Source organism: Gymnogyps californianus, chromosome 5 (assembly GCF_018139145.2).
Source record: "Gymnogyps californianus isolate 813 chromosome 5, ASM1813914v2, whole genome shotgun sequence".
NCBI classification, from domain to species: Eukaryota; Metazoa; Chordata; class Aves; order Accipitriformes; family Cathartidae; genus Gymnogyps; species Gymnogyps californianus.
Window position 1 is genome coordinate 14,273,894 of NC_059475.1, and position 27,359 is coordinate 14,301,252.

The 27,359-nt window shown below is 35.6% G+C and overlaps 1 protein-coding gene across 1 annotated transcript in view; it reads left to right on the forward strand.

Moving 5' to 3' along the window:
- The window catches only part of PDE3B (phosphodiesterase 3B), a 94,175-nt gene that overhangs the window by 50,428 nt on the left and 16,388 nt on the right, over positions 1-27,359 (forward strand). Inside the window, exons 2-7 of the mRNA XM_050897172.1 lie at positions 16,646-16,696; positions 17,585-17,833; positions 21,865-22,007; positions 25,154-25,260; positions 26,475-26,685; positions 27,236-27,309. Of these exons, the coding sequence (XP_050753129.1) occupies positions 16,646-16,696; positions 17,585-17,833; positions 21,865-22,007; positions 25,154-25,260; positions 26,475-26,685; positions 27,236-27,309 (835 nt within the window). The remainder of the gene's footprint in view (positions 1-16,645; positions 16,697-17,584; positions 17,834-21,864; positions 22,008-25,153; positions 25,261-26,474; positions 26,686-27,235; positions 27,310-27,359) is intronic.

The window sequence follows — 27,359 nt, forward strand, 5'->3', positions numbered from 1 at the left end:
TAACTTGGCTGCTCTTGCTTCTTCAGTGTTAAAAGATAATTTCAGCAGTCGGGGGCATAATTGAAGCACAGGAAACACAGGCAACTGCCATCACAGAGCTCCAAAGTAAGAAGAGTATCCTCCCTGTTTGTATTAACCTGGAGTTAGGAACAGATCTTTAATGAGTATTACATTTCTGACTGATACCTGCATAACTGTCTTCACTGACCAAGAAAGCACCACTGCATAGGTAGACCTGGAAAGGTTCAAATCATAATGCTCTGAAGGAGAGAGGGGGTTGAAATAATGGCAAACTGTTGTGTGTGGGTTTTTTTTCCTTGTAAAAATGTGAAAGCACGAAAAAAAGAAACAGCAAAGGCTGTTGGCAATTTTCAGGTGAGTTGGGTTGGGTGGGTTTTTTGGGTTTTTTTGTGTGTTTTTTGTTTTTTTTTTTTTTTAAAGTCTGTCTTCGTCAAAACTTGAGAGAGATTTTTGGTTTGTTTTTCCTGCCATCTACTTCCTACTGACTGATCTGTGGGTCAGAATCCCTGGTAATATGTATGGCAATTAGCCTATGTCTTGCTGATCTAATTGCCCTTATAGGCCAGCTGACTGTCCTTGGCAGAAACAAATACAAAAAAGTTAGACAGTATGAACAGACAGATTGAAAAGAGAGGATTAAAAAAAAAAAAAAAAAAGGAAAGGCAAAAAAGGTAACATAGAAGAAAACATTCCTTCTTTCCATTATTTCAGACAAGGTTCTGTCAATCTATTTTTGCATTTTGGAGTTTATGGCTGCCTGACTTTAATCTTTTGTTTGAAACATTTGATCTGTAAAGTATCTTTATTTTCAGTAGCATCCATGACATATAAACTTACATGTCAGTGATTTTCTTTCCAATTCCACTAGCATAAATAGAACTTTTTCTATATAAAATTTGTTTATTTCTGTCTTAAACGCAGATTATTTACTATAATATAGTTGGAGTGAAGAGAGAAATATTCTTTATCTACTTACCACTACTTTTCAGGGGAATAAGGTATTGGTTATTTTGGTTATCCTTACTTCAAAACATTCCCACTTGAATATGAGAATTGAAGTAGTTTAACCTTACATTATGCTATTTGCAGTTGGACAAAGAAAATGCTGTAGTGATAGACATGAAGAAATCTAGCATGGTTCAAAACAGTAAATACCCCTCACTGGAAGATTTGCTGTTCTCCACTTTTCCTATCATATGACCATCTTTATTTAAGAGGACATGTAAACTTATGTTTAAAAACTGTTCTTTCAGGTTATTTGATCCAGTACAGTGGAATGTGCTCATATGATCATCAGCCATCACCATCAAATTAAAAAATAAGCAATTATGTAGATAGAGCAAATCATGGACCTTTGTATGACAGTCTGAGCAGTCTGGAAAATGCATTTAAAATATTAAATAATCCTTTTGAAAGAAAATAGCAAGTTAATGAATGGTAATTTAGAATCTCACCAGAATATTAGTCTTTCCTTATTTTTCTTTTCCCCTCCCTCAACCTGCTGCTCATCTGGTTTCTCTTCAAGCAGTAATAGTAAAATTATTGGAGGGTGAAGAATGGGGAAAGAACTGAACTTGTTTTCATTTAGGACTGTAATTAGTAATAAACACCTTTTAATTTAAAATTTCAAATACAGCTTCTGAAGGTTACTAGCTAGTTTTAAGGAAAGTGCTAATCTCCTCAAGAATTCTTACACATCTTTTCTGAATTTGGGTTCTTTTAAGCTATTCGGTGATATAATGTTCAGTTTAGAGGCATATACCTTTTGCCTTTTAAAGCAGGTATAGTTATGGTTGTGACAGTGCCTGTCATCTTCAGATTAGACTTGCAATTCACTCTGATCTTCAAAAAGTAGATTCTAATTGGATGTGCTGGTAATAGATTCATCAATATGTTTGTGTAGTTAAGTATAATTGTGAGCAAGTTCTCAGCTTTCTTGGCTTGCTATCTGTAGCTTGGTTCAGTTTTGTGTTTATTTTAATATTTGATGTTGCATTCTATTACTTGGAGATCTGTGCTGTCGGAAGTGCTGCTCTTCTCCTTATTTGTCAGTATAGAACCTTCCTGATTATTTCCAGTCATGTCATGGTTTAACCCCAGCCAGCAACTAAGCACCACACGGCCGCTCGCTCACTCCTCCCCACCCTGTGGGATGGGGGAGAGAATCGGAAGAAAAAGGTAAAACCTCGTGGGTTGAGATAAGGACAGTTTAATAGAACAACACAAGGAGAGAAGAAGTAATAACAACAATAATACTAATAAAAGAATGTATAAAGTGAGTGATACACAATGCAATTGCTCACCACCCGGAACCCAATGCTCAGCCCATTCCTGAGCCGTGATCCCTCGTCCCCCCAGCCAGCTCCCCCAGTTACTGAGCATGTCTTCATATGGTCTCAAATATCCCCTTGGCTTGTTCGGGTCAGCTGTCCTGGCTGTGCCCCCTCCCAGCTTCTTGTGAAAATTAACTCTATCCCAAACGAACCCAGGACAAGTCACCAGCCTGATACTCACATGTTGAAAGTGTAAAGAGAAATAAAGTTGAGATGCGTTAAATGAAAAAGCAAAAGTTCTGTAGCTTGCTTTTTCAATGGATTTTCTAAGCATTATGCAAGATGATGTTTTAGTGTGTTTCTTCATTTATTTTGTTATGTTACTTAGTTTGCTGATGCTCTAGTATGACAGAGGTGATAATGTTAGTGCAATGATACGTTTTAAGAAACTTTCATAATGTGATTAGATACTTTATATACCTGTTTGTAGAGTTTGTGTGTATATACACATGTATGTATAAACGTGTATATATATGTATATGTATATAAAAATATAAGAAGGAAATGTAATAGAGGTTTTCCAAGCTCTTTGATCTGTCTTGTATTTAAGTTTTAAAGAAGGTACATACTAAGTTATTGGTGGAGGAGGGCTAGATCATTAGTGTCAATTATTCTGCAAAAGGAACAAATGGATTAAGTCATATTTGGGCCGTAATATGGACAAATCTGGTGGATAGTATGTATTTTTTTAACCCTATTTCTTTTAAAGGGAATGACTGGGTCATGTGGAACTCTCTGGAAGGAGTAGGAGACTGCTGGTGCCCTTGGGAGCATATTGGGTGGGGGGAAGAGGAGAAGCTTCCAGACTACAAGAGAGGAGGAAGAATGAGATTTACAGAAAGGAGCTGGATGAGAGGAGCAACTCCGTAACCAGGCCTCAGAAGGAAACTTGCCAAGGATAGTACAGTTTGCTGCAACTAGTAAAATTGCTAAGATGGGTCCATTTTTATAATTACTCATTTTACGTTAATTGGAGATAATATCAAACTGGTCCACCCAGCGCAGGCTTTTTATCTTTAATAATAGTCAGTAGTAGCATTTGTTTCAGAAGTGAGTTTTTTTCCCCTCTGGGGTTCTCTGCCGTGTTTTGTCAAATTACAGTTTGGGCCATCCTTAGCTAGAGGATATGTCTGGGCTGTGGTGAGTAGCCATGGATTGATCAGTCTCTGTGAACTTCTTTTAACATCTTTGGTTACATTTAGTTTCTGTAAAAACCTGCATCAATGACTGCAATAATTTAATTATGTAGCATGTAAGAAATACTTCCTTTGGCTTGTTTTAGGCCTGCTGCTAGATGATCTAATTACATGGCCCTCATTCATGTGCTTGTGAACAGTACTGACTAACCATTCCATATTTACCTTCTCCATAACAATGGTAACTATAGAGTGTTGTTACGACCCTCTGTTTTCCTCACACTTGAGGGATCCCAGTCTGTGTAGCTCCTCACAGTAGAAGCAGCTCCATATCTTTGATTTCTCTTATTAGCCTGTTTTTTTTTTATTTCTTCTATATTTCTATATCTACATGCAGCACTCAGGCTGTGGGTGTAGCATGGATTTATGCAGTGACACTGTTTTTTCTCTATTGTTTGATGTTCCATTTCTAATATTTCATTTAACATCTTTGAGAATCAGGCTGATGCAAATGACTTCAAGAACTCTTTCCTGGTTGCTGTTGACGTAATATAGGCCCAGCTTTCTATACATTCTAGTTAGTATTGAATTTCAGCAATGTCTTATTGCCTATTTACTTGCTATATTAAGATCTTTTGATGCTTTTTCACAATCAACTCTATTTCTGACTAGCCTCAGGAATTTTGTGTCACCGGTGCATATTGACACTTCAGACTTCTGTTGCCTTTTCAATTCATTTTGAGTGGGTTGATTAAGATAGATCCCAGCTTGAATCTTTAAGGAAGTCTCTATTTGCAATTTTTTTCTTTTTGTGAACTTTCTACTCTTATTCTTTACTTTCTATGTTTTAACAAATTGCTAATCCAGAGGAGAGCCATCCCTTTCTTCCCATGTAAATGTGATTTCTTCAGGAGCATTAAGGGGAGACTGTGTCAAAGCTGTTTTTTGTTGGTGTAGGGTTTTGTTTGTTTGTTTGTGTTTTGGGGTTTTTTTTGTGTGTGGTTTGTTTTTGGGGTTTGGGTTTTTTGGGGTTTTTTTTGGTTTGTTGTTTTTTTTAAATCAAAGTATGCTGGCTGACTGGTTCACTTTTATTGGTGCGTGCAGTCTGTTTTGAACAGTCCAGTAGATTTGTTGGGCACAGTATCCATGTATGAAAATCCTACTGATTTTTGTCAATGTTTCATTTAAATGGTGCATCTATAAATTCCTTTTGTGGGGGTTCCCCCCTGCCCAGTTCTTGTCCATTTCCTCTGACAGTTTCCCCACCTTCTGGATATCTTTAAAAGCTGATGCTATAGCTGCTAATTTCTAGGCCTGTGGTACAAGACACAACTTGTGATTGGTTATACCACATTGTACAGATTTTACTCCTTTGAAGGTTACTATAATAAAATCTTATCTTTCATGTGTTGGATCAGGCATGATTAAATATTTGATTATTTATTTTGGCCAGTCTGTCTCCTAGTTTAGTTTGTATGTGCTTTACAAGGGTATTTGATTAATATATACATTTTGAATGTCATAAGTTAACTGATACATTAAGTAACATGATACATTAAAAATACTCAAATAGAGAAAAAATTGTAATTGCTACATTTCAGTGTAAAGATTGTAATTAAATGCTGTAGAAGATATTTGTTATATGTATTAATTTTAGAATGGAATCTGTAATTCCTGTAATGGAAAAACCCTTTGTTTTTAAAGCGCAAGGTGTATAGCTTTCTGTTTAAAAAAAAAAAAAAAAAAAAAACAAAAAACAAACTCTACAACTATTTGCCTTTTTCATAAAGATGATGAGGGTTTTTTTTAAATGGAATAGCCAATTACAATGGTCTGATAGGTGTTGTAAAAGCTTTTTCTGCTTGCCTCATTGGGACAGTATTTTTCTAGTCAGATATTGCTGGGAATCTTGGCATCCCATAGTTTTTCTATGGTTAGTGTTAAATTCTAGGTATTTTCTCCTTTTCTGCTTTAAAAAAAAAAAAATGCAGGTTCTAGGAGACGCTAGCTGAGAGTTGAATTTGTTGATAAGAACATAGAATTAGTCACAGATGAGCATAGACTTGTTTTTGTTAGGTTCCTCTCATTAATAGCTATTTTGAAAACATAGTCTGAAAGACTTCATGGCAAACACATTAAAGGCTATTTGAAAAAGGCTGAGAAATGAAAAAATTAGTGGTGTTCCCCAAGGAGAAGTTACTTTGCATGCATTTATAATATTTGATGGATTTATTGGGCATGCTACACTGCAACTTTATTGTAAATAATACTTGTCCCAAATGGCAAATGATATTCTCACTGCCAATGTTGTTCTCTGTAGGCATTTATGTAACTTTCACTATTGTGATGATTTTGCTAAAAATGTTTTGCAGTTTAAAAGAACATCCCAATACTTTTCTGCTTGTATAGAAAAGGCTGGAAAGCTATTCTTATTATCTTACAGTCACTGGAAGACACTTGACCCATCTTGACCGCCTTCTTTCATATTAGTTTCTCCATCTGAGTCATGCTACCAAAATGAAAGAAAAAAAATAATTGTGTTAAGTCTGCATATTTTTAAGATCAACTCAACCTGATATATCACAAGGTTTTCTTTTTCTTGAGGGGGTATCAATTTCACTCATCAAAATCATAGGAAAACCTATTATAGAAACAAAAGTCAGCAGGTTACTTAGAATAAGGAACAAGTCAACTTCACTGTTTTTCACAGTTCTCTTTTGTGCTAGAATTTCATACGCCTGTATTCAGAAACCTTTGCAATAAGAATGTTGCATGTAACTGTAACTTGTGCTCTATGAACAGGGTAGCAAAGTGGCTTAGAGAGTAAGTTAAAACACTGGAGTGAAAACAGGCTTTTGCATATGACTTTCCATTACCTTTGCATATATTAGGTTGTACAGTTATGTCTTCAAGTGTGGGAGAGTCCTGTGATAGATTGAACAGCAGAATGGAACATAATTTATGAAAAGGCCAATGAAGAAAAGAACCTGTAGTTTTGGAGATGTTGATTGTGGGACAAAGATGATTTTTCTTTCCTGGAGGTGTATCTTGAGTTACTGTATTAGCAGAGTGTGACATTCAGCTTACATCCACATAAACTGAATCAATTTTAGGAGGATGTGCTATTAAACATTATAAAAAAATATAGCATTTCACAACGACTTCTGGAGTTTTAGGGTGTTGGGGATTCTTTTTACATCTTTTAACTGAAATCTGAGCTTGTTGATCCCTCAATCTTTTCATAGAGAACTTTTTCACAAGATTAGTAACTGGTAACAACTACCAGAAGTGTCTGGCTGCATGCTCTCTTCCTAGATGGGTGCGTGTATCACGAGGCAAGGTGGAACAGCGTATGTGGCCCTCCCCATACTCCTGGTGGTGATTCCTTTGTTCACTTTGCACATGCAAGATAAGCTTCACATAAACAGCTATCTATGCAAGTCTTGCCATTTGGGGGACAAAGTGGATCTCCCCGAGTAGTTTTATTTAATCTAGTCATCATCTAATGTTACAAGTGGGAAGGCATCATTGTTCTTTCATTTTCATTTAGAACAGCATCACAACATTACTACATGGAAAAAAATTTTCTATGTCCTTTCAGATCTGCTGCCATTTGAGTTTCTTCTCAGCTGCTTACAAAGCTGCCAACTAAAGTACTACTTAACATGAATACATTACAGAAAAGTAAATTGGCACTTTCTGTAGAATGCAGCAATTTGCATTCCCTTGTTCTTCGCTGTTTCTGACAGCATTCTGCATTACATTCTTCAGTTTCAATATTTTTTTTCCCCAAGAGATCTCATCTTGTATTTCCTGGCACTTCAACCGGAAACTTGTCCATTAAGATTTTTTTTAATACTGATTTAACATTTGCTAACACAATTGCTCTTGGAGTCAGACTCGTAATTATACTCCCTCATCTGTTTTTAAATTATTGCTTTTAATTCTTTAGCTTGAGCAACTGAGAATTTAGTTAGTTCGATCCCTGTGTATAACTTCCAACCACAGTACTGCAGTAATAATTGCTTTCCTTTATGACATAATATCTTCTTTGGCTTCTTGACAGTTTTCTTTCAGCTTACTTCCCTAACTTCAGTCCCTGTAATGTTTCTTTTTGGGTCATCATCAAGTTATTGAAAGAAAGCAACACTGATTTGTGTAAAGCTTGTACCTTGTGGCAATTTTGTAAATAAAAATCCTTAACACAACAATTGATGCAATCAAATTAAAAAGTGGCAGTGTTTAGTGAATTAGAGGTTTTGTTACTCTGAACGTGCTGTGTCTCTGAATGAACTAGCCTGGGGGGTTTGAAAATACAGCCTCATAGTCTGAAAAAAATTGTGTCTTGTGCCTGAAGTTAGCTGGAGAACAACTATAAGCTTTTGCAAAAACAAATCATTCAGTGGGTAGAGTGCATGAAAGTGTTGCTGATTGTTTGCTTTCTCACTGTATGAATTTGGCGTTGACAGATTCAGAATGAAAGGGAACTTTGCATAATCTGTATTTAACTTGTGAAATGCCTTTGTGTATGATATTGGATCTTTCAGAAGTTTACGTGGATTCTGAAAAGATAATCAGAGAACTGCAAAGGTGAAAAAATCTATTGACCTTTGTAATATACAAAGGCATACAACATATGGCTCCTTGAGCTATGTTGCTGAGGCTGAAAGAATATTCTGAGAATTAGCACTGTTTACTTAAGAATATTCTTATCTTGAGGTGGCTGCTGTTGTCAGTGGCAAGATACTGGACTAGGCGATCATTTGGTCTAATTCATTTGATGTGAACTGTTCTCACATTCATGTTAATTTTTGGCTGAGAGAGTTGTACAGCTTAATTTTATGCTGCTTGTTTTAGAGGGGGACTTAGGGAGAGAGGAGAAATGTAAGTATTTTTATGAGATTTTAAAGAGAAAGTTGTGATAAAAATCTTTGTGAAAAATTCAGTATCTCCTTTTCTTCAGCTCAGTGCTGGAGAAAAAAAACTTGTGGTCATATGAAATAGTTTCTCTTTGTTTGCTGAAAAGAAAAAGATCTGAGATTCATTCCTATATCTCTAGTGTAATAGGTGGGAAAAAACCCACTTGATTAAAAAATTTAACTCAATAGAAGGGGAAACCGGTTCATGTCTAGTAAGTGTTTTTAGTTACTGCATTAAGAATATATCACCATACAGTAAAATGCTTCAGCATAAGATTTGTGCACATCCTTCTATTGCAGAAAGATAAAATTTCAAGGTTACTCTCTCTGTCTGTTCCAACACGATACATTAACAGTGTGTCGACACAGCAGTAAAGGCTTTTACTATGTATAATTGTAAAATAATGCCAATAGGTAAATGTGAAAAGGATGTTTTGGGAGCAATTTCTAGATTTTGCTTTTTGTAAAATAAACACAACTTTTAAAAATGGTTTTAGGTTTTGGATGACAGTAAAAGAAATACAGAATGCCAGAACACCGAAGCAACCGTACTGGATCAGAGCAGTAATCCACCTAGCACTATTTCTTTTCTTTGATGGTGATTAGAACCACATGCTCTAAAGGAAAATGCTTATAATGGGCAATTAAAGGATCTGCACATAGCAGGCTTTTTTCCTCTGCCCTCCCTCCCCCACTTGCCATAAATTACTAGTTGGCCTTTACTCTGACGTACAAGTCTGACAAAACCTAGAAGGAACAGGAAATGACCTAAGTGTGGTTTTAGCCAGTTTTTTTTTCATTACCTACATAAGAAGAAAAAAACCCTCTACTTTCCCTTGATAGACAAAACACCTTTTAGAATCTTTCTGAAACATTTGAAGATCTTAATATGAAAAGGAAGATCGGAGCAAACATAAGAGGCAGTAAGAAAACTGAAAACTTTCTACAGTAGTAGAAAGTAGAAGCTGACCTGCTGATACTCCTGGTTACAAAAGCAGAAGTAGCATGTCTTTTTAAAAACAAACAAATGAAACAAACACATAAAAAAGAAACAAAAACCCAACCAAACAAAAAAATATTTTCCCGCTTGCAGGGAGTAATGTTGACTTTAAGAATAAGCCTGCTGAAGGCTTATTTGAAACTTTAGCATAACAGTGGAGCGTTTTTGCTCTGTTTTTGTATCTGTGCTGAGGACAAAGTTACTGAAAACAGTAACTGAACACGTGAAGTCTCTAAAGTGACTTGTTAAAATTTACTTAGGTGCAGCTCTTGTTGAAGATTTGTATTTGCAGGGAAGATCAGAATACTGTGGAGTCTGGTGAAAACATTATGGTGGCCAGATACCTGTATGTTCCAGTGTTGTTCTTATGTGTCCAGCCAAGTATGTTGCAGGTACTATTTAATGTATAGAATAGTATTTACTAAAGCAATTAAGTAGAAGCAAGTCTCTTTCCATTGAAGGAAGATTTTAGACTTCTTAAAAAAGTGAAGATAATACCTTCTATGAAGAGTTCAGTAGAGTCAACGACAGAGTCTAGGATAAGGGATATGACTGTTTCCTTCAGTACATGTATCCAAACCTCAGAACCATGAAAGCACACTCAGTTTCTGTTCACAGATTGTGGCTATCTGCAGACTTCACAACCTATTAGCAATTTTACAACCTTGGATAAATAAATTGTATAGAGTCATGAAGTGGTAAGTATTAGGATTCCAAAAATATCCTAGTTTTTTCCTGTCCCATTTATTTTCATGGGAAGGTTTAGTGGGTGGAGGAATAATATCATGACTCTAAATGCCTTAAGTATCATATCGAATGCTTTTCCAAGTGCTGTATTTTGTCTTGATTACAATAATCTACTCAAGTAGCTGTTGTTTTGGCCTGCAGGATTTCACAACAGAATGTTGTCTGTGTTATCTAAATAATGCTACATCTACTTTGACAGAGTCATTCTTTGGTTGCATCACCTTCAGTCTCATACTGAATACAACTTAACTACTTAATAACATACTGTTTTCCAAAAACTATCTTTTCTACACAGAGAGGGAAAAAACCCTAATAAATAAATAAATAAAACAAGACTTCTAGGTTGTATACTGCTGTGTTTCTTTTTGTATCATTAAATTACATGGGTTTAAAAAGCTAATTGATTGTAAGCTGTTACAAAAGACTAATTTAGAAATAAAAGCAATGAATCTAGCATCAGTCTTGTTTGAAAGGCAGTCATGAAAAATGGATATGTAATGTAAACTTTCATATTTTACAATAAATTAGTTTCTCATCTGGTTGTAGAATTTTGCTTTTGAATGAGGTGATTTTTTACAGAGTTGATTTCTGAATCAAGTTGCTATGGTGTTGGTTTCATTGTTTAGTTAATTCTATGCTTGGTTGCTATGGAAATACTTATTTACGGAGCTAATGCCTAATGGTGTCAAACAGATGCTACTAGCAACTAGGAATCTTTTATATTTGATCAATGAAAGACTCAGTCAGAAGTAGAAACTCATTTTTGTACTCATTTTTTCTGATTTTCCAAAATCCATTAGGATTTTGGACCATGGAATGTGAATGGGTGGTGTCAAATAGGACAAGTTTTCTTTTCTTAACAAGCATTAAAGCACATGCTGAATCTCCTGAATAGTATCGTCATCGAAACTAAAACTTCCCACTTACCTAGTTTAGGCAATCAAACAGCAATGTTACAAATCTTAACATTGTGTATGGCCTTAGATGGTGTGCACATTTCAGCTTAGGGTATGGAGCGTATGTATTAGTTATATTGTAGTTTTAAAATTGATTTTTAGATTCCTAAGCTCTGAAACATTTTTTTTGTAGCCGTGTATTTTAAATCTTCATGTAAATATGAATATTGTCCTTAGTATAACTTTGCACAAACACAAGTAATTCTTGAGTAGCTAAGATGATATGATTTTGTATTTTATAAGTTATATTATTCTGAAAATATCATTACACAGTTATCTAGCCAAATGTAGTTTGAGTTGAGCATTAAAGTTTTTTTTAAAAATTGTTTAAAAATGCTTAGTGTACTTTTATAGTAATTTTAGTGGTTTATAACTTGAGAAAATTAAAACCCATAGGCTTTTATTGTGTGTAAACCTTTAGAAGTTTAAAATACTCCTCAAACATGACTTTAGCCAAATGGAGCTGTGGCACTCATGCAAAGAAGATCCAAAAGAACTCCACCCTCCATGGCATCAACTCACTTCTGAAAGACACATCTGTTACAGGCCCCGGAAACACTGTCTGTGCCGTGATAGGAAAGATGACTTTTTATATAGAAAAATCACTAAAAACAAAACAAAAACCCCTGAAGCTCTGCTGGTTTTCATTGACTGTCTTCTCCCATTTCTCATCTGTTTTTAGCTTATTTAGACTATAAGCTTCTCAGAGGAGCACTTTTTTCCTTTTTCTTTGTAAAAATTAATATTGCTTGTTCCTGTTGCTGTTTGAACTATAAACTGTATTAAGGAAGGCCTTTATTACTATTAGCTTGTGTACTTTTTAAACAAATGTTTCGGACATTGCTAACAACGTGTGCTTTGCAAAAGTGCCATCCTTAAGTTTTGGTAATTCTTGGGTTGATATTCAACGATCAGGGCCTTTGCTCCCCCCCCCCCCCCCCCCCCCCCCCCCCCCCCCCCCCCCCCCCCCCCCCCCCCCCCGTGAATAGGTGGATCACAAATAGTGTCAGATAAGTTGATTCTAAAATTCTTGTGTTCAAATTGCATGGCAATTCCTCTGGAGTATATGGAAATACAGTTTTCATTGTTTGAGAAATGTAAACAAAGGGTAATATCTGATGCCTACTGTCAATTTTCCTGTGTATTTCCAGTAAGTGATATGTATTTAAAATCTCCTTAGATTTGACTAAACATCCATAGAACTGAATATTGTGTTCACTCTTCAGAATAGCAACTCTGTGGAGAATTTGATGAGCTTTAACAACTTTTTTAGCCTTTAAAAAGAAGTATTTCCAGTGATGTGAATTCCCTCTGATACTCCTAGCCTGTTTTGAGTGACATGTTTCTGTTTAACCTAAGGCCACCACTGGCTGATGGTTGATGATCGGAAAAGGTCACCTGTACTTAAAGGGGTTTTGTAAGCTGGCTTGTCTTCTTTTAACTGTGTTGAAATTTATTTCATAGGCTAAATAGATTCAATTATTGTAGTTAAACATAATACAGTCCCTGACTGTTAAAGAACAAGGCACAGTACTGTGTTATGCGTGGTTTTTTGTTTTATTTTTTATTTTTGAACTGTCCTTCAAAACTCTCATCAGCTTGACAGACAATTATATAAAACCAGGAAAGTATGATCATTGCTCTTTGGATGGACTGGGAGACTCTGGGGTTAGAGTCAGGTTGATATGAGAAATTCTCCTCCAAGCTGACTGGTAATTTGGTATACATGGTTATGGGGGGAGGGCTATACATTTCTCACCTTTCGGAAGTTCACCTGCAATATCAGAGCCCACTGCAGTTTTATTTTTAGAGGAGCTCCCAAATGCGAGGATTGCTGTGATGTTGGCACTGACAATGGGTGCTCAAAAGCCAAAGTGTGTGAGCTGCTAAGCAGAGGTTTAAGTTGTAGCTTGGAACTTTAATGACTCAAGTCCCTCCTAGATCAGGTGTTTCTTGTTGGAGGAGGTGAGGAAGAATGTTATATGCAATGGATTACAAAATCATAGTATTACAGAGTACAGATCTTTCTGCAACATGTCTTATGGTTGCAAAATCAAAAATTGCTGGGGCTCTGCCTAAGACCTATTTTAAGGTCTGTTCACATTAAGTCAAAATAAACTATCCTTTTTACTCCTGTTGTAAGATTAATGCAACTCTGGGAATATTTTGTAACTTTTGTTGGTGATCCACAATAATTAATGAAAGCTTTAACTGCCAAACTCTCAACAAAAATAATGCCAAAAATGCTGCTTTTTTTGTATTCCAGATTTAACTTGCAAGGCGTGGAGTTAGGCTAATTAAACTAAGTCTGGTAGGTAGTGAGAAACAAAATACAATTTCCTTGCAGGTAGTTTCTGAACAGAATGGTAAGGAGTAAATTCTTCTTTAAACAGAGAAGTTTTTGTAAAGAAGCAGAATTTATCAGCTGTTAACCTTTAAAACTGTCACCCCCCTTGTCCCTCAAACCATTTCAATTCTGCAGAAGGTCTCTGTTAAGGAATATGCTGCTGGTTTCGGTTCCTTTCTCCCGAAATTGTTTTTATGGGGGAGGCTTTCTGGATTTGAGTGCCATCTTGTGGTTTGTTGTAAGCATCTAAGAAAAGATCATAACCCCCCTTTCATTATTAACCTGTAAGGATTTGATTAGAGATGTACCAAGTTGTATTTACCATGGAAAAATATTCAGTGTATAGTGATCTGCATTTTTTCCATTGTGCTTAGTAGAAGAGATTGCTACTTTGTGCCTAAAATTTTCATCAGCTCATTTTAATTACTTCAATGTGTGGCACATGGAATGAGCCCTGAAAATTTTACAGGTAATATAGACTGTGGTAGCCTGCTAGCTGTGTTCATATACTACAGCTGTCTTCTCTCAGGAGATATGACTTCTAATGAATGGTGATGTATAGTGAATTAAAAAAAAAAATCTGTTGGCAACATATGGGTAAACTTAAGTTCTGTTTACTTCAAAGCTGTTTTAATTTCTTTGCTGTAAAGTTGGTGTCCCTGGAGAAGCTTAAATCTTCTGGTTTAAATGACAACAGAAAATTTTCAATCATGGATCCAAGCTGTGAAATTGTTCATTTAAATAAAATTGTGTATAAAGTGGTGCCCTGCCATTTAAAATATCAAACCATTATTTGCATTGGAAGTAGATTTTGCATGAGCTGTGCACATTAGTTTACCTTGTGTATACTGGGTGAGTGTGGGACACAAGATACAGCAGTAACACTTTCCATTGAGTATTTTCTGCCTCTGCAAATTTGAGCCTATTTCTTTACTATAGCAGGACTAAAGCCAAAAGGAAGGTTTTGAACTTTTTTAGTCTTATAGCTTGACCCCCAAAATTATAACAGTATAGCTTATGTGAGCATGCATGTGTGTACATATATGTACACAAAAGCTCCCAATGGCTTAAAGGATGAAAAAAGGAGGTTGCATCAGTAGAAGTAGTTGCAGTTGAAGGTTTGGTATAGAAATGTTCTGCAAGAGCATAGGTATTTTATTAAGATCTCATTTACGACAAATAAATAAAATTAGCTAACATACCACATATTTAAAAGCAAAATAAAATATTAGAAGAGCTGGGGGAGGGGAAGCCTCTTTTGTGTCCCCTAATGGAGGCTGCAAGGTTGCAAGCAAGCTGACGCAACTTCGTGGACCATTAGTATCAAAGGTTGCTAATACAACTAACAAAACTCATGTGGACATCTGATCTTTGTTGCTGGTTGAGTCAAAAGTCAATGAAGCAGATTAATGCAGTCTCTGTGTCTGAGTTTAGGAGGACAGAATGAAACCAAAAGATTTACCTATGTTTGGTACAGTAAATAAATGTCAATCTGGAAAGAGAAACCTGAGAATGAAGAAAACCAGAAAAAGCCAGCCTGCCCAGATGAACAACTCGTTCTAGTTTGTTATGGAAGAAAAAAAACCTTCATCCTTACAATGATCATGCTAAAACCAAATGCATCATGCAAAATGGGTATGGCCAGATAATGTTGGTCGTTATCTTAATGCTTGTCACTGACAGGCTAACAGTCATCTCATATGCTTAGGTTTTTTTAAAAAAAAAAGATGAATGAGGAGATGATAGCTAGACTAATCACTTAAAAAAACAAAAACCTCAAATTCTTAAATTCTTAATTCTTGATTCAGATCTGCTTGCTTTATACAATATGACTTTCTGATATAGCATCACTTACTCCAAGTTTAAGCACATGCTTAAGGATAGATCACTTTTCATAGCAAGGGAATGTCATAACTATTAACTTTAAATATGGCTTAATGGTATGTCTATGAAGATAACAGAAGAGAAAAAGAGCCTTTAAGTGCTGCCCTTGCCTGGGTACTGCTGACACGTCAGCCTGTGTTGCTTTATCGACACTTTCTGCACCTTCTGCTGGACAAGTGCCAGACTGGAACATTGTGTTTTCTCCATGAAAGAGCTGTTAGTCTTAGAGGAACAAAACCAAACATAGTTCTCACCTACAAAAATAAGCAGAAAAACTTACAGGACTGCAGAATATGAACTACCAAGTGGGGTATTGGCACTTTATTTGTGCTTTGTAGCTACAGAAAAGAGGAAAAAAAGGGTTGTCTTTATGTTTGTTTAGTTTGTGAATGCATGTTGTGCAAATGAATTCATTCATCAGAGAATAATTAGAACCTGTCAAGAAGTCACGAAGACTGAACACTTTTGAAACAAAACAGACATCTGACTTTCATTTCTTGTATGTTGTTTTTATTTTTTGTCAGTATAGAAGAAAAATTAAGTGAGTGCTGTTGATGTACGTGAAGCTGATAGTATCTTCAGATTGTGTTGCTGACGTTCTTTTGTGGGTTTGGTGGGTTTTGTGAAGTTATTCAGAACATGTAGATTTGTAACCATATTCAAGCAAAACCTAACAAAACCTCCTGCAAGAAAATGCTTTTAAAATTACCAATTTTTAACCTGAGATATTGGGGAGCTTTTTGCCTTTTTAAAAAATAAATTATGTTAATGTAGTGCTTTCTGCACTGTATTTACAAAATTGCTACTCTTTGAATGGTTCTGGAAAGAAAAAAATATAAAATATATTGGAGGTTTTAGGATAGCTTTGCTTTTATAAGCTGAGGTGAATAGAAGCAGGAAAGCACTGTCACCACCTAATTTAGTGTACATGTTAAATGATTTATAAACAATCCAGAAATATTGAAATAAGGCTATATAATTATTCTGTCATCAAGAGATCTCTGTTGCATGCAATTTCTTCAAACTCTTCTTTAGGACTTTTGCTGGGGTTGCATGCAAATTCTTCAAACTCTTCTTTAGGACTTTTGCTGGGGTTGCATGCAATTTCTTCAAACTCTTCTTTAGGACTTTTGCTGGGGTAGCATTAACTGAGAAAATGGCCTAAGTTACATATAAAAAAAATGAAGGGAGAAGAATTTTATATTACATCACATAATCAAGATTTATTCCATTGTTGGTTTTTGGCATTAGCATATCACCTATTACTCTTCTTTTTTCTTTTTTTTTTTTTTTTCTTTACAGATGATACTTTGGGATTGGGATTTGAAGCAATGGTACAAGCCCTATTACCAGGTTAGTGTATTATGAATCTAATTATTCTTTTGTGAAATGTGATTGAGTACAGAGTTCACTGTAAACTGTCAGATTTCAGTTTTTCTGTTGATGTTTTATTTACCTAAGTTGTCCTAGTACATTCTAGCTCTATGTAGCAGAGGCTTGATATTTAGCAGTGCTGACCAAGTTGACAGAGATCTACTTTCTGTAGTGTATATGAGAACAGTCTCAAACCTAACTAAGATGGGAGTGGTTTTTTTTAAATATCCATTAGCGTAAGGTTAGGGAGTGATTCTCCAGCAATGTTACCAAACTCAGGTCTACCAGATTCTCACCTTTTTTCTTGATTGCTTGTTTCTCCCCCTCTCTCTTGTATCAGCGGTGGCATCTAACCAACTATTGCTGTTCCTGTTCAGAGAATTATGCCAAATAAAAACTACTCACTTTTTGGACAGAATTGTTGGGATTTGTTTCAGTAGAATCAGGGTTAACACAAGTAATGAGGCTGTGGAAATTGCACCTCTATAAGGGGCTTGTAACAGTTTGGCCACCAAAATTTCTGTTGATATTATTGGAAGAGATAGAATACTAAGTTTAATTCTGAGACAAAGTAATGAAAAATTGAGATAAAAAAATTGGTACCAGATCTTTATTTTAAATAGAGAAAAAAAACCTGAAAGCTAATGTTGAATTCTGAAATATTTTTTTATTATGTGAAAAAAACCCACAAAAATTAGTGTCTGAATATGTGTATATGTATATATTTTCTTTGAAAGAATAATACATTGCATTGATGTTTTTAATTTATTTTTAAAATTTGCAGTGGATAAGATGCTTATTTAAAACTTAGAATACCGTGAAATGTTTTGACATGTTAATAGTTTGCAACATTTCCATCTATTCTAGAATGCTGGCAGTGGAAATGGAGCTGATCTTTCAGTACTAAATGAGGCTCGGAGCATGCTAACAGACCTCCTGACTGACCCATCCCTTCCACCACAAGTGATTTCTTCCCTTCGAAGCATTAATAGTTTGATTGGTGCTTTCTCAGGCACAGGCAGGCCAAAGGCTAGTCCATTTACACCATTTCCTGGTTTCTTCCCCTGTCCTGAAATAGAGGATCCTGCTGAAAAAGGAGATCGAAAGCTGCTCAAGGTCAAATGACTTTAATTTTCTTTTGTGTGTGTGTGTTGCCATTTAAAAAAAAAAAAGATAAAGGAAAATTCATCTGGAAAGAATGCTCCTGTATGGGTAGTAGCTTCTTTACTGAGTACCTGTGAACTATGTTTAAGGTCAAAAGAGAGCAGCTGTCCAAACGCATTGAATGAAATGTAGATAGGTACCAAAATGCAAATTCGAGTGGTTGATGGATAGACAGGTAAAAGCACTGATCTGCACTCTGAACACATGATTCCTTGAAATAAACACAGGATTAAAAAAACTAAAAGCAAATATAAAATGAAGATGTTATATTTTCATGATATGGCACAAACAGGGCTGTTCTTGAGTCTGCCACATTCTTGATCTAACAATTACTGTCAGTGTGGCTTTTTCATTGACTTTTTTTCCGAAGAAATTTACTCATGTGAACATCAAACTAGCCGTCAGACAGAAGCAAATCAGCTATGTAAAAGGAAAAATATCTCTTCTTTCTGTGCAGCACATCACGTTATGGGACTAGTGTGTCAATCTACTGTCACTTCTCCATTATCTAGGGTAAACAAGTGAAAGCAAGAATGAAGTTACTATATGACATATTAAGGAATGTGGTGGAAAAACATTCAAATATAGAAACTCAGCTGCAGTGCACCAGAGGCAGTAATTCTAGGGTAGCCTGGTATTGACAACTTGAAGCTGTTTATTGAGGAGGCTGCTCTAGGACGTCCCTGCCCTGTAGTTGCTTCCATTTCCAGGCAGTGGGCAGCTTGGCCCAAATTGATCGACTAGTTGGCTTAGTATTTTGGAGCCAGATAAACTGCCTCGAGCCAGATTCAGCCTGTGAAATGTCTCTTGGGAACCACCGTCAAGACAAATGCTTTTGGGGAAAAGCTCAATGTCTATAGATTATTCTGTGGATGATCCTGCGGGATCATTGCAGTATGAAATTCCTTGGAATGTCACATGGATGTCTGCAGAAATCAGTTGGGTAGGGATCATAATCATTCAGCATATGTTTTTCTTTGTGGATTTTTTTGAAATCTGCTAAGGATTGGTATACCAATGTGAAAAATATAATTTATGTGAATGTGAAAATGTAATTTATGATTTTTAAAATTTCTATATAGCTAGTCAGAATTGTTTGAAATGAAAAACATTCATTGCTGAAGACTTGTTATAAAGATTATGTGAGATTGAAAGATTATGTTTTTTCACAGCTATTCTCTTTTTCTCCTTCCTAAAAGTAACTCTTCCTTTGAGTTTGAGGTTTTTTCTTTATATTAATTTACCTGGTGGATAAAACAGTGCTTGTCACTATCATTCAATGAATATTTGACTTTGATGTATGTTTAGGGGTAAGCCAAAAGATCTACCCCATGTATGCTACTGTAAGAAAGAAAAAGATTTCTCTTTCTTTCAAAAACCAGGTAAGTCAGCACAAACTCCAGAATATGACACACCAAAGAAAATCATAAGAAAGTATTTCTTCAAAATGGGACCTTTCAGACTATATTGAAAGGTTCCTGTTCTCTCTTTCCCTGACTTGGAATATAAAAGGTCTCCTCCATATTTCAAACAAGTTGTTTCTTTGCTGAGGATTATGTACATCTTTATTTCTCTTCCCTGACTGGCTTCCAAAGTGCATTCAGTTATAGTTTTTTTCACTTCTGATGGGGAACTGCCTGTTGTCTTCGGTAGAAAAAAAAGAAAAAACAAGGAAAAGAAAGAAACTGAAACTGGGCTTCAGACCTTGGGTTAGCAATAACTGATTATCTAATACTAACTCTTCACTCTGAGTTTCTTGGTAGTCAACAACTTGGAAAGCGTAAACTGCCCAGTTAGTGCTATTCACTGATCAGTCTCTTTAAATTCCTAAAAAAGAAAAAGGAAATCTTAGTTAGACAAAAACCATCTCAGAGCTGCTCTGCAATAGAAAGACTCTTCACTTCCATCGTGACAGAACTGTCCCCAGATTTCCTAGCGTATGACAGTAGACTGCTTGCCAGATTGGTGGATTTCTGATGTTAGCAGCAGTCATGATTTTAGCAGTTTTCACACGTTAGGCAAGTAAAAGTTGTCTAGGTAAGCACTTGAGTATCCACATCCCGTGTCTCCTGGCCTTGTTATTGCTGGTAACTGAAAGTCTTTTCATAATAACTTTGATTTCTGGCACAGTCTAAATTTTGATTCCAGAGGAACTTTTCCCGTTTGTATAGTGGTTACCAGTGACTTTGCTAGCATAGGGTGATCTGGAGTTCCTTAGTCCTTTGCTACCCATGTTTTGTTTATTCTCTGCTTCTTTATCTAGTAGGGGAAAGTTCTGGAGATTTGTCGTATCCCCAGTGTTCCCTCATTCTTAGAGTAGCCAGGAAGAAGAAAAAGTAAGTGCAGGTGCTGAGACCTTCTTTCCATATTGTGCTAATGTGCATTTGTTTCGGGGAGTGGACCTTTCTCCTCCAATGTTGGGGATTTTCAGCTGTGCTCCCCAGGTTGTTGAGAGCATGCAGGTTGGACTGATGTTGTCCACTGACAGAGAAGTCCATTCTAGCCTGAGAGTACTACCACTGTATGATAGCACACAGAATACGCTCCTCCGGTTCTCTTTCTGGTAGGGCTGGTTAAAGACTGCTGCATGTTTCTGTGGGCAATATGGTGGTCTTATTCCGCCTGTCCAGTTCCATCTTTCTGGCTGTGACTACAGCTTTGCAGCAAAGCAAACAGAGTCAAGGTACATCCCATATCAAGGACTCAAAGCAGTCTGATTTTTCAGGGTAAGAGACTGTACTCTTTTGTGTCAACACTGTTTCATTTTTTTTAAATATGTAATAGCTTTGTGAGTTAAGTATGATCTTTGACCACTTGATGAAGCTTAAAATTGCAAAGTCATTATTTCTGCCAGACTTTTGAAGTGGTAGTATCCAAGGGTCACCTGTCCTCACACATGACCCTGCAGACCTTACTCAATACTGCAAATATTGCTTTGGATTTTTTGTTTTAAACATTTTTTCCTGGCATCATTTTTACTTTGCAAGGTCTGATCACACACATCTGTATTACGCAGAAGAATCTTCCCCTCTATTCCATTGAATGGCCAAATCTAGGGATGAGTTAACAAGTGGATTGTGGACTGAATTCAGTCAGAGATTTTTTTTTTTTTTTAATTTGTTTAAAATACAATGTATAGGTTATTTGTGCAATGGATGCAGATATGCCAGAGCTGGCTTTGCAGTTTCAGTTCAGTGATTCTATCCTTTCTATTAGTTAGGTTCTACTAGTTGCTATTTAAACATATACTTTTCTGAGGGTATTTCAGTAAGGCAGACCTAATAAGTCCTGAGTTATTTCCATACAGAACTCTTTGAGTACTGTTGCCCTGCTTTGCAGAGGGCTTTGTGTTCAAATACAACGGTGATTCCCAGTGTTTGGGCTGCAGTGTGCCTAAACTAACACAGCTTCCAGGCTGGGAGTGGTGAGGTGCCTGGGAAGCTTCCCAGATGCTGTGGGGCTGGTATGGAAGCAGAGAGGGAGCCTTGATGGACCAGAACTGACCTGTGCATTGTGCATCACCCTTTCCACAAGTTCTACAATACTTGCACTGTCAATATTTAGCATCTGAGTTATTGAAATCTCGGGCTATCGTGAGAGCTGGAGAGCTGACTGTGTAGTCATATGATTGGGATGTGTAGAAAAAGAATCCATAATCCTACAGCAACTGACTATTTCTAGATCTCCATTTTTAAAAGCCCTGAAGAGTAATTGTTGGACCACATGGATTTCAGAGTACAAGTATCTTTACAAATTTTAATTTGGGGAAAGAAAAAAAAGGGATATGAAAAATAATTATTCCTAGTAAGCAAAATAATTTTATTGCATCTTTTTATTTTCTTGAGCAATAACAGTGAATGTAAGATACCATACTTACTGTTTCACTATAAAAAATTAACAATAGTCTTCACAAACAATAAATAAAATTTTAATGTCTGTTTTTTAATTTTATGGATTTTAACTATGGTTAAATTACTCAACAGGGATTAAATAGCAGGAATAGCCTGCCAACACCACAGCTGAGACGAACTTCAGGAGTTTCTGGCATTCCACCTATAGAATCAACATCATCTAGATGGGAACGGAGTAACAGCAAGAGATCTCATCAGGAATATAACACATCAAGGTAAGCACTTAACCACATTTTAAGGGCAATAATAAATGTAGCCTTTCTAAAATGTTCATGTCTATAATGTTGGAACTTGGCAGCAGAAGTATTTAATGTAAAATCTTGTGAATTAAGTCTCCAAATTCTGCCAGCATAAACTAGAAAATGTTTCAAGTTAATTATATACTATACATTGTAACTCTGTTTGATCTCAGGTAGCAATCAGGTCATTCTGATGTTGAATGGCATGCTCTGTCATAATAAGTAGGCCTGCATATCAGTTTTAGTAGGAAATGGAAAAAAAAGTCCAACATAAATGATTGCAAAACAAACTAGTTTAACCTCTAAACCTTTACTGACTTCCTCCTTCTCCTTTTTACTTAAAATATGTATCACTTTCCAACTTCCACATACCCCAAAATTTATTTTCTAGTTAAAAAGTTGATATAACTTTCTTGCATTTGGTAGCCACTATTGTGTGTATTGCAACATTTATTATTCCTACGGTCATCAAGCAAGCAGCAAGGTAGATTAAGAAAGTAATCTCTTCTCTACTTGTTAGTCAATATGGTGCAAAGAAAGCTTTTATTTCCAGAATTAAGATTACATTTTGAATTAGGATTAAAATAAGTGTACATTTTTTTCTTTTTGTTTAATGTTGTATATGAGTGAAACTTCACACATTTAGTTTTATTTAAATGTGTATGGCTTTGCTCAATATCTTGTAAGAAAAGTACAACAGATGTTTGAAATTGTGTTGCAGCTTAAATCCGTAAACATGTGTGTGGTTTTGCTTTTTGTTTTTTACTTGGTGTCTCTTAAGACTTCAATGGTTTTACACAGGTCACAAGGAAAGTATAATAGATGCATTTTTTTAAAGAAAATATGAGTTATGCTGATAACTGATAATTACTAGTAGTTGATGAAAGTTTATATACACATGTCCAAGAATTTATTTATCAATATTATACTTAATTTTAGAACCATTTAAATAATTTGGCCCTTGTCAATGGCTTTTTCCCCTTGAATAAAATATGCTCTTCAAGTTTTTACATAGTAAAACTTAATTGTGGTTTGTGTATAAAATATAGTTGAAGATGCTAGTAGCAGCAGTTTAAAAATTGTATGTTCATGTTGATTTGGTTATCACTGTTTGAAAGAACCTTCCCAGTTATATCCATGGGAAATAACCAGAGACCAGAGAAATCGCTTTAAACTTACAAACTGTGGGACTTCAGTTTGAGGCTCAGCACTTCTGGTGCAGACACAGCGTACGTTTACAGAGGGTTTCCTTACAGCTCCTACCAACCAAAGAACCTACTCAAGCTCACCAGATTAAAAGTAGCAATACGGAAAACACCCTCACTCATACTGTATCACTTCTAAATTATCTCTTGACCCTGATGACTCGCACTTCTAGTTAGTCATGTTCCCCTGCCCTGCTCCTGTCCCCCCCCCATAGAGCCCTAGAATATGTGTTCACTTTTTTGTGGTTTGTGTCCTGCCCTTCAGAGTTCTTGCCAACACCTGCACTGTCCCTGTCTCCTTGCATCTGCCAGTGATCGTTCCTATCAAGTTCCATTTAACTTCTAACACATAATCACCTCAAAATCCCCTATGGGTACTTACCTTACAGATAAGGTTAGGTGAAATAACTGAATTGGCATAGCTGTTCCTGCTGCCGAAAGAGGCAGTCCTGCGTTCGTAGAGCACTTTGTCCCATTGGCTCTGGCTCTTGAGTCAGCCCCTTAAATTGTCAGAGAAATAACAGCAATAAGAAGACAGTTTTTCCTGCCTTGGGGAGCTGATTCAGCCCAATGAAGGACCCAATGAATGTTAGAAGAGAAATAAGGAGGAGCAGGCTAATAGTAAAAAAGGAGAGTGAAACAGCAACATGGGAAAACTAGGAGGAAATCTTACCAAAAATCAAAATATTTTTTTACATACAATGGCTGCTTTCAACTGAATTCTAGGTGATTTGAGAAAGATAAGATATTACATAGTGGTACAATAAATTAATATTGCTACAAAATTTGATTTAATGTTCCAGAATTTTTTTTCTATCCATCCAGACTCTTGAGAGCTGCTGTTTTATTTGCATGCAAATTCTTGATTTGGTTTCTCATTCAAACACTAGTTCAAGATGAACTGACCTGGCTTAATATATAGTCTTCCTACACTAAATACTGTTGCAGCATTTTTATGTGCTTTAAAAGAATATGCTTTGATAGCAAAGTGTACAAATAGTAAAAAGTTCAATGTATCCCAGTTGTCAACCGAAACATTTTTTTAAAGTTGACTAACATTTCAGCATCAGACTTCAGAAGAATAAATCTGTGCTTATTCTTTAACTCATTTTTAAATATTTATATATTTAAACAAATGATGGGAGATCAAGTATTATTTCTGTATTTGACTTTTGTTTGCAATCTGATTAAACAAGATTAAATCTGTTTTGGTAAATACAGTTTTCCCATACTGAAATGAAATGAAATAACTAGTTTTACATAAACTATTTTCACTTTAAAGTACAGGTATACAGTTATTTTTAATTGCCTATCGCATTTTTGTTTACTAAAGGAAATATCTAATTGGAATTTTGAAGTGCAATTTCATGCCTGGAACAGCAGATGGCATAATGCATCAATCGAGTTTAACGATTACTGAAGTACAATATGACTTTACGTCAAAAATGGCTTTAGTTTTAAGATGATAATAAATAAAATGATTAATTAAATATGCAAATTGATTTGAAAAGCAAGCCGTGCCTGCATAAGATTGTCATGGGATTTCCAAAGTAACCAATCTTTTAAATGTTCTCATATCTGTTAGAAAATAGCCTACTTTGTTAAAATGTTCAAGAAAAGTAAACACCATGTTAGAAAGTAAAACCTATGGCACTTGGTCTGAATATACTTATTGTGTCATTTTAGGACTGCATAAAGTTTTCTGTTGCTTTCACCCAGTACCCAGCAGTTTTTATTCCATATAATTGACGTATATTGTCTAGCTGATCTTGAATTCAACTTCTTTCTAGTACTCTCTTTTTCTGGAATGGTAGTGGACCTGTAATAGAGCAGTCTGGCCATTTTATAAACATTTTATTTAATAAAAATGGAAGACAAAGTAGGAAAGAAAAAAAATTCTTACTGTTTTATTTTCAGCCAAGGATCTCATTCAAATGGGTCTTTTGGTGCAAACTTGCTGACAATACCGAAACAAAGATCATCGTCTATGACATTGACTCATCATATAGGTCCCAGACGAGCAGGTAAGATCATGCAATTTGCATAGCTTAGTGGCAGGATGTCAAGGTAGTAGTTAGTACATCATGTATTACAGTCGGGTTTTTTCATGTGAATATAGTGCTAAAATAACATCAGCATGTTGCATATATTTAAAAAATATTTTATTTTTAATCTGCTTCTAAGAATACTCAAAATTACAGTTAACATCAGCTTTGTAGAAATCTCAACTATTCACCTAATGCTATATAGCTGCAATATGTTATGATGTTCAGTATGGTTGGTACCTGTTGAAAATTGCAACATTCACATACGTTAATAAGGGATTTTTTTTAGTAATTATGCTTTTTATAATGGAACAGTGTCACTTAGACACTGCTAAATACATGATAGCCATCTGAGATGAATATTTAAACAAATAATGAGATGAATATTTAAACAAAGGTGCAGAGTAGCCAAAGTCCAGATTTACCAGCTTGCTTTCCTAGATTTCACAGACAGAAGCCTGAAGTAAACCCTAGCTTACTGTTTGAAGAGGAATGGGGAATTTCATGGACCTAAGGAAGATGGAGTTGTTTGTTGTTTGTTTGGTTTTTATATCTAATTACCCATGAGAGAACTTTAGATTTTTTTTTTTCCAATGGTTTATTAGGCAGATTTAGATAGATTATCATGCTAATAAAAAAAAGGTACATCACTGTCAAAAAAGGCCAGTATCTGCCCACTTTAATCCCTTGCTTCAAAAATATGATTACAACATTTTGGTTTCTTACTTTGTTTTTAAAAATGTCTCAAGCATATTCTTTCTTTATTGCAAAACAATGAGGTAAAAGGTTTTTGTCTAGGTCAGTTATCAATACTGAATTGTTTTTGACGATTTTTTTCTGGAAAATTTTAAAAAGCAATCCTGAATCAGAAAGGAATATGGAAAGTTTCAGCTACTGATTAAATTTTGCCAAAGCGAAAAACAAAACCAAACCTTTGAAAGCCAGATGTAATAGCACGTTACATAGTTTGCCCATTCAGATGTGTAGCCTAGACTGCTGCGTAGTTGTAGATCTCAAAACTTGGAATAGATCTAGCTACTTTATATGTGTTTAGCAGTGTGAACTATACACCATGTTTTGAAAACTTCCCCATTCTTTACAATTTATAAAGCTTCTTGTCATTTAATTTCAGTCTTTCTAAACAGTAATGTTTTTATTGTAATCTGAACCCCATGTAATGTTTGTTTTGGAAGGTGCTTCTCCTGGCCTGAGTCCTGTGGGTTCACCTAGTCATGGATCTGTCTCCAGTGGGGCTTTCAGCAGCTGGTCACCTGTAGAATTTCCTGATACTGCTGATTTTCTCACAAAACCAAGCATTAATATACATAAGCCTCCAGGATACACATTTAGTTCTCCAGATTTTCAGCAGCAAGTTAAAACACCTGTAGGTTATATGTGTAGCAGGTACAGTAAACTCTGTTACATTTTTAGTAACTTCATATGCTTGAAAAGAATACAATGAAAATGAAAAAAGTATAACAAGACCTATCCATCTACTAGTATTGAAAAAAAGGCATATGATCTCATAATAATCTGTAACTATATTATCGAGGGGAGACTAAAGAATGCTGTATGTATGCCATTGATTTGAAATGGCTTATCCTTGAAAGCAGCAGTTATTGTAGAGAAACAACATTTTACAGATTTTTAGAAAAGGAGGACTTCCTACCTGGGAATTGAATTCTGTATTTTTTAATACTTTCTAAATATTAGGTCTACTTTGTTAATTCATGGAGGTGAGTCCAGGGGAGGTGATGGTTGATTATTTTCTAAGTACACACTAAATCTGTGTGTGCCAAATTTAGGAGAAAATACTAAGGTCACTTGGTGGAGGAACCTTCAAAAGCATGCCTTTTTAAGAAAAGTAATTTGCAGATATTTTTCAGTACAACACAGAAGTAGCAAAAGAATAAAATTACTGAATGTTGTAAATATTTTTCATGTATTCTGTAAGCTGTGGACGTCAGATACTCAAGCCTGTTCCAACACCAGAACCAGAATTTGCAGAATATAAAGACAGAAAATCAGGTGGGATTTCAAAATAGACAAATATTTGATATCAACTTTTTTTTTAAAAG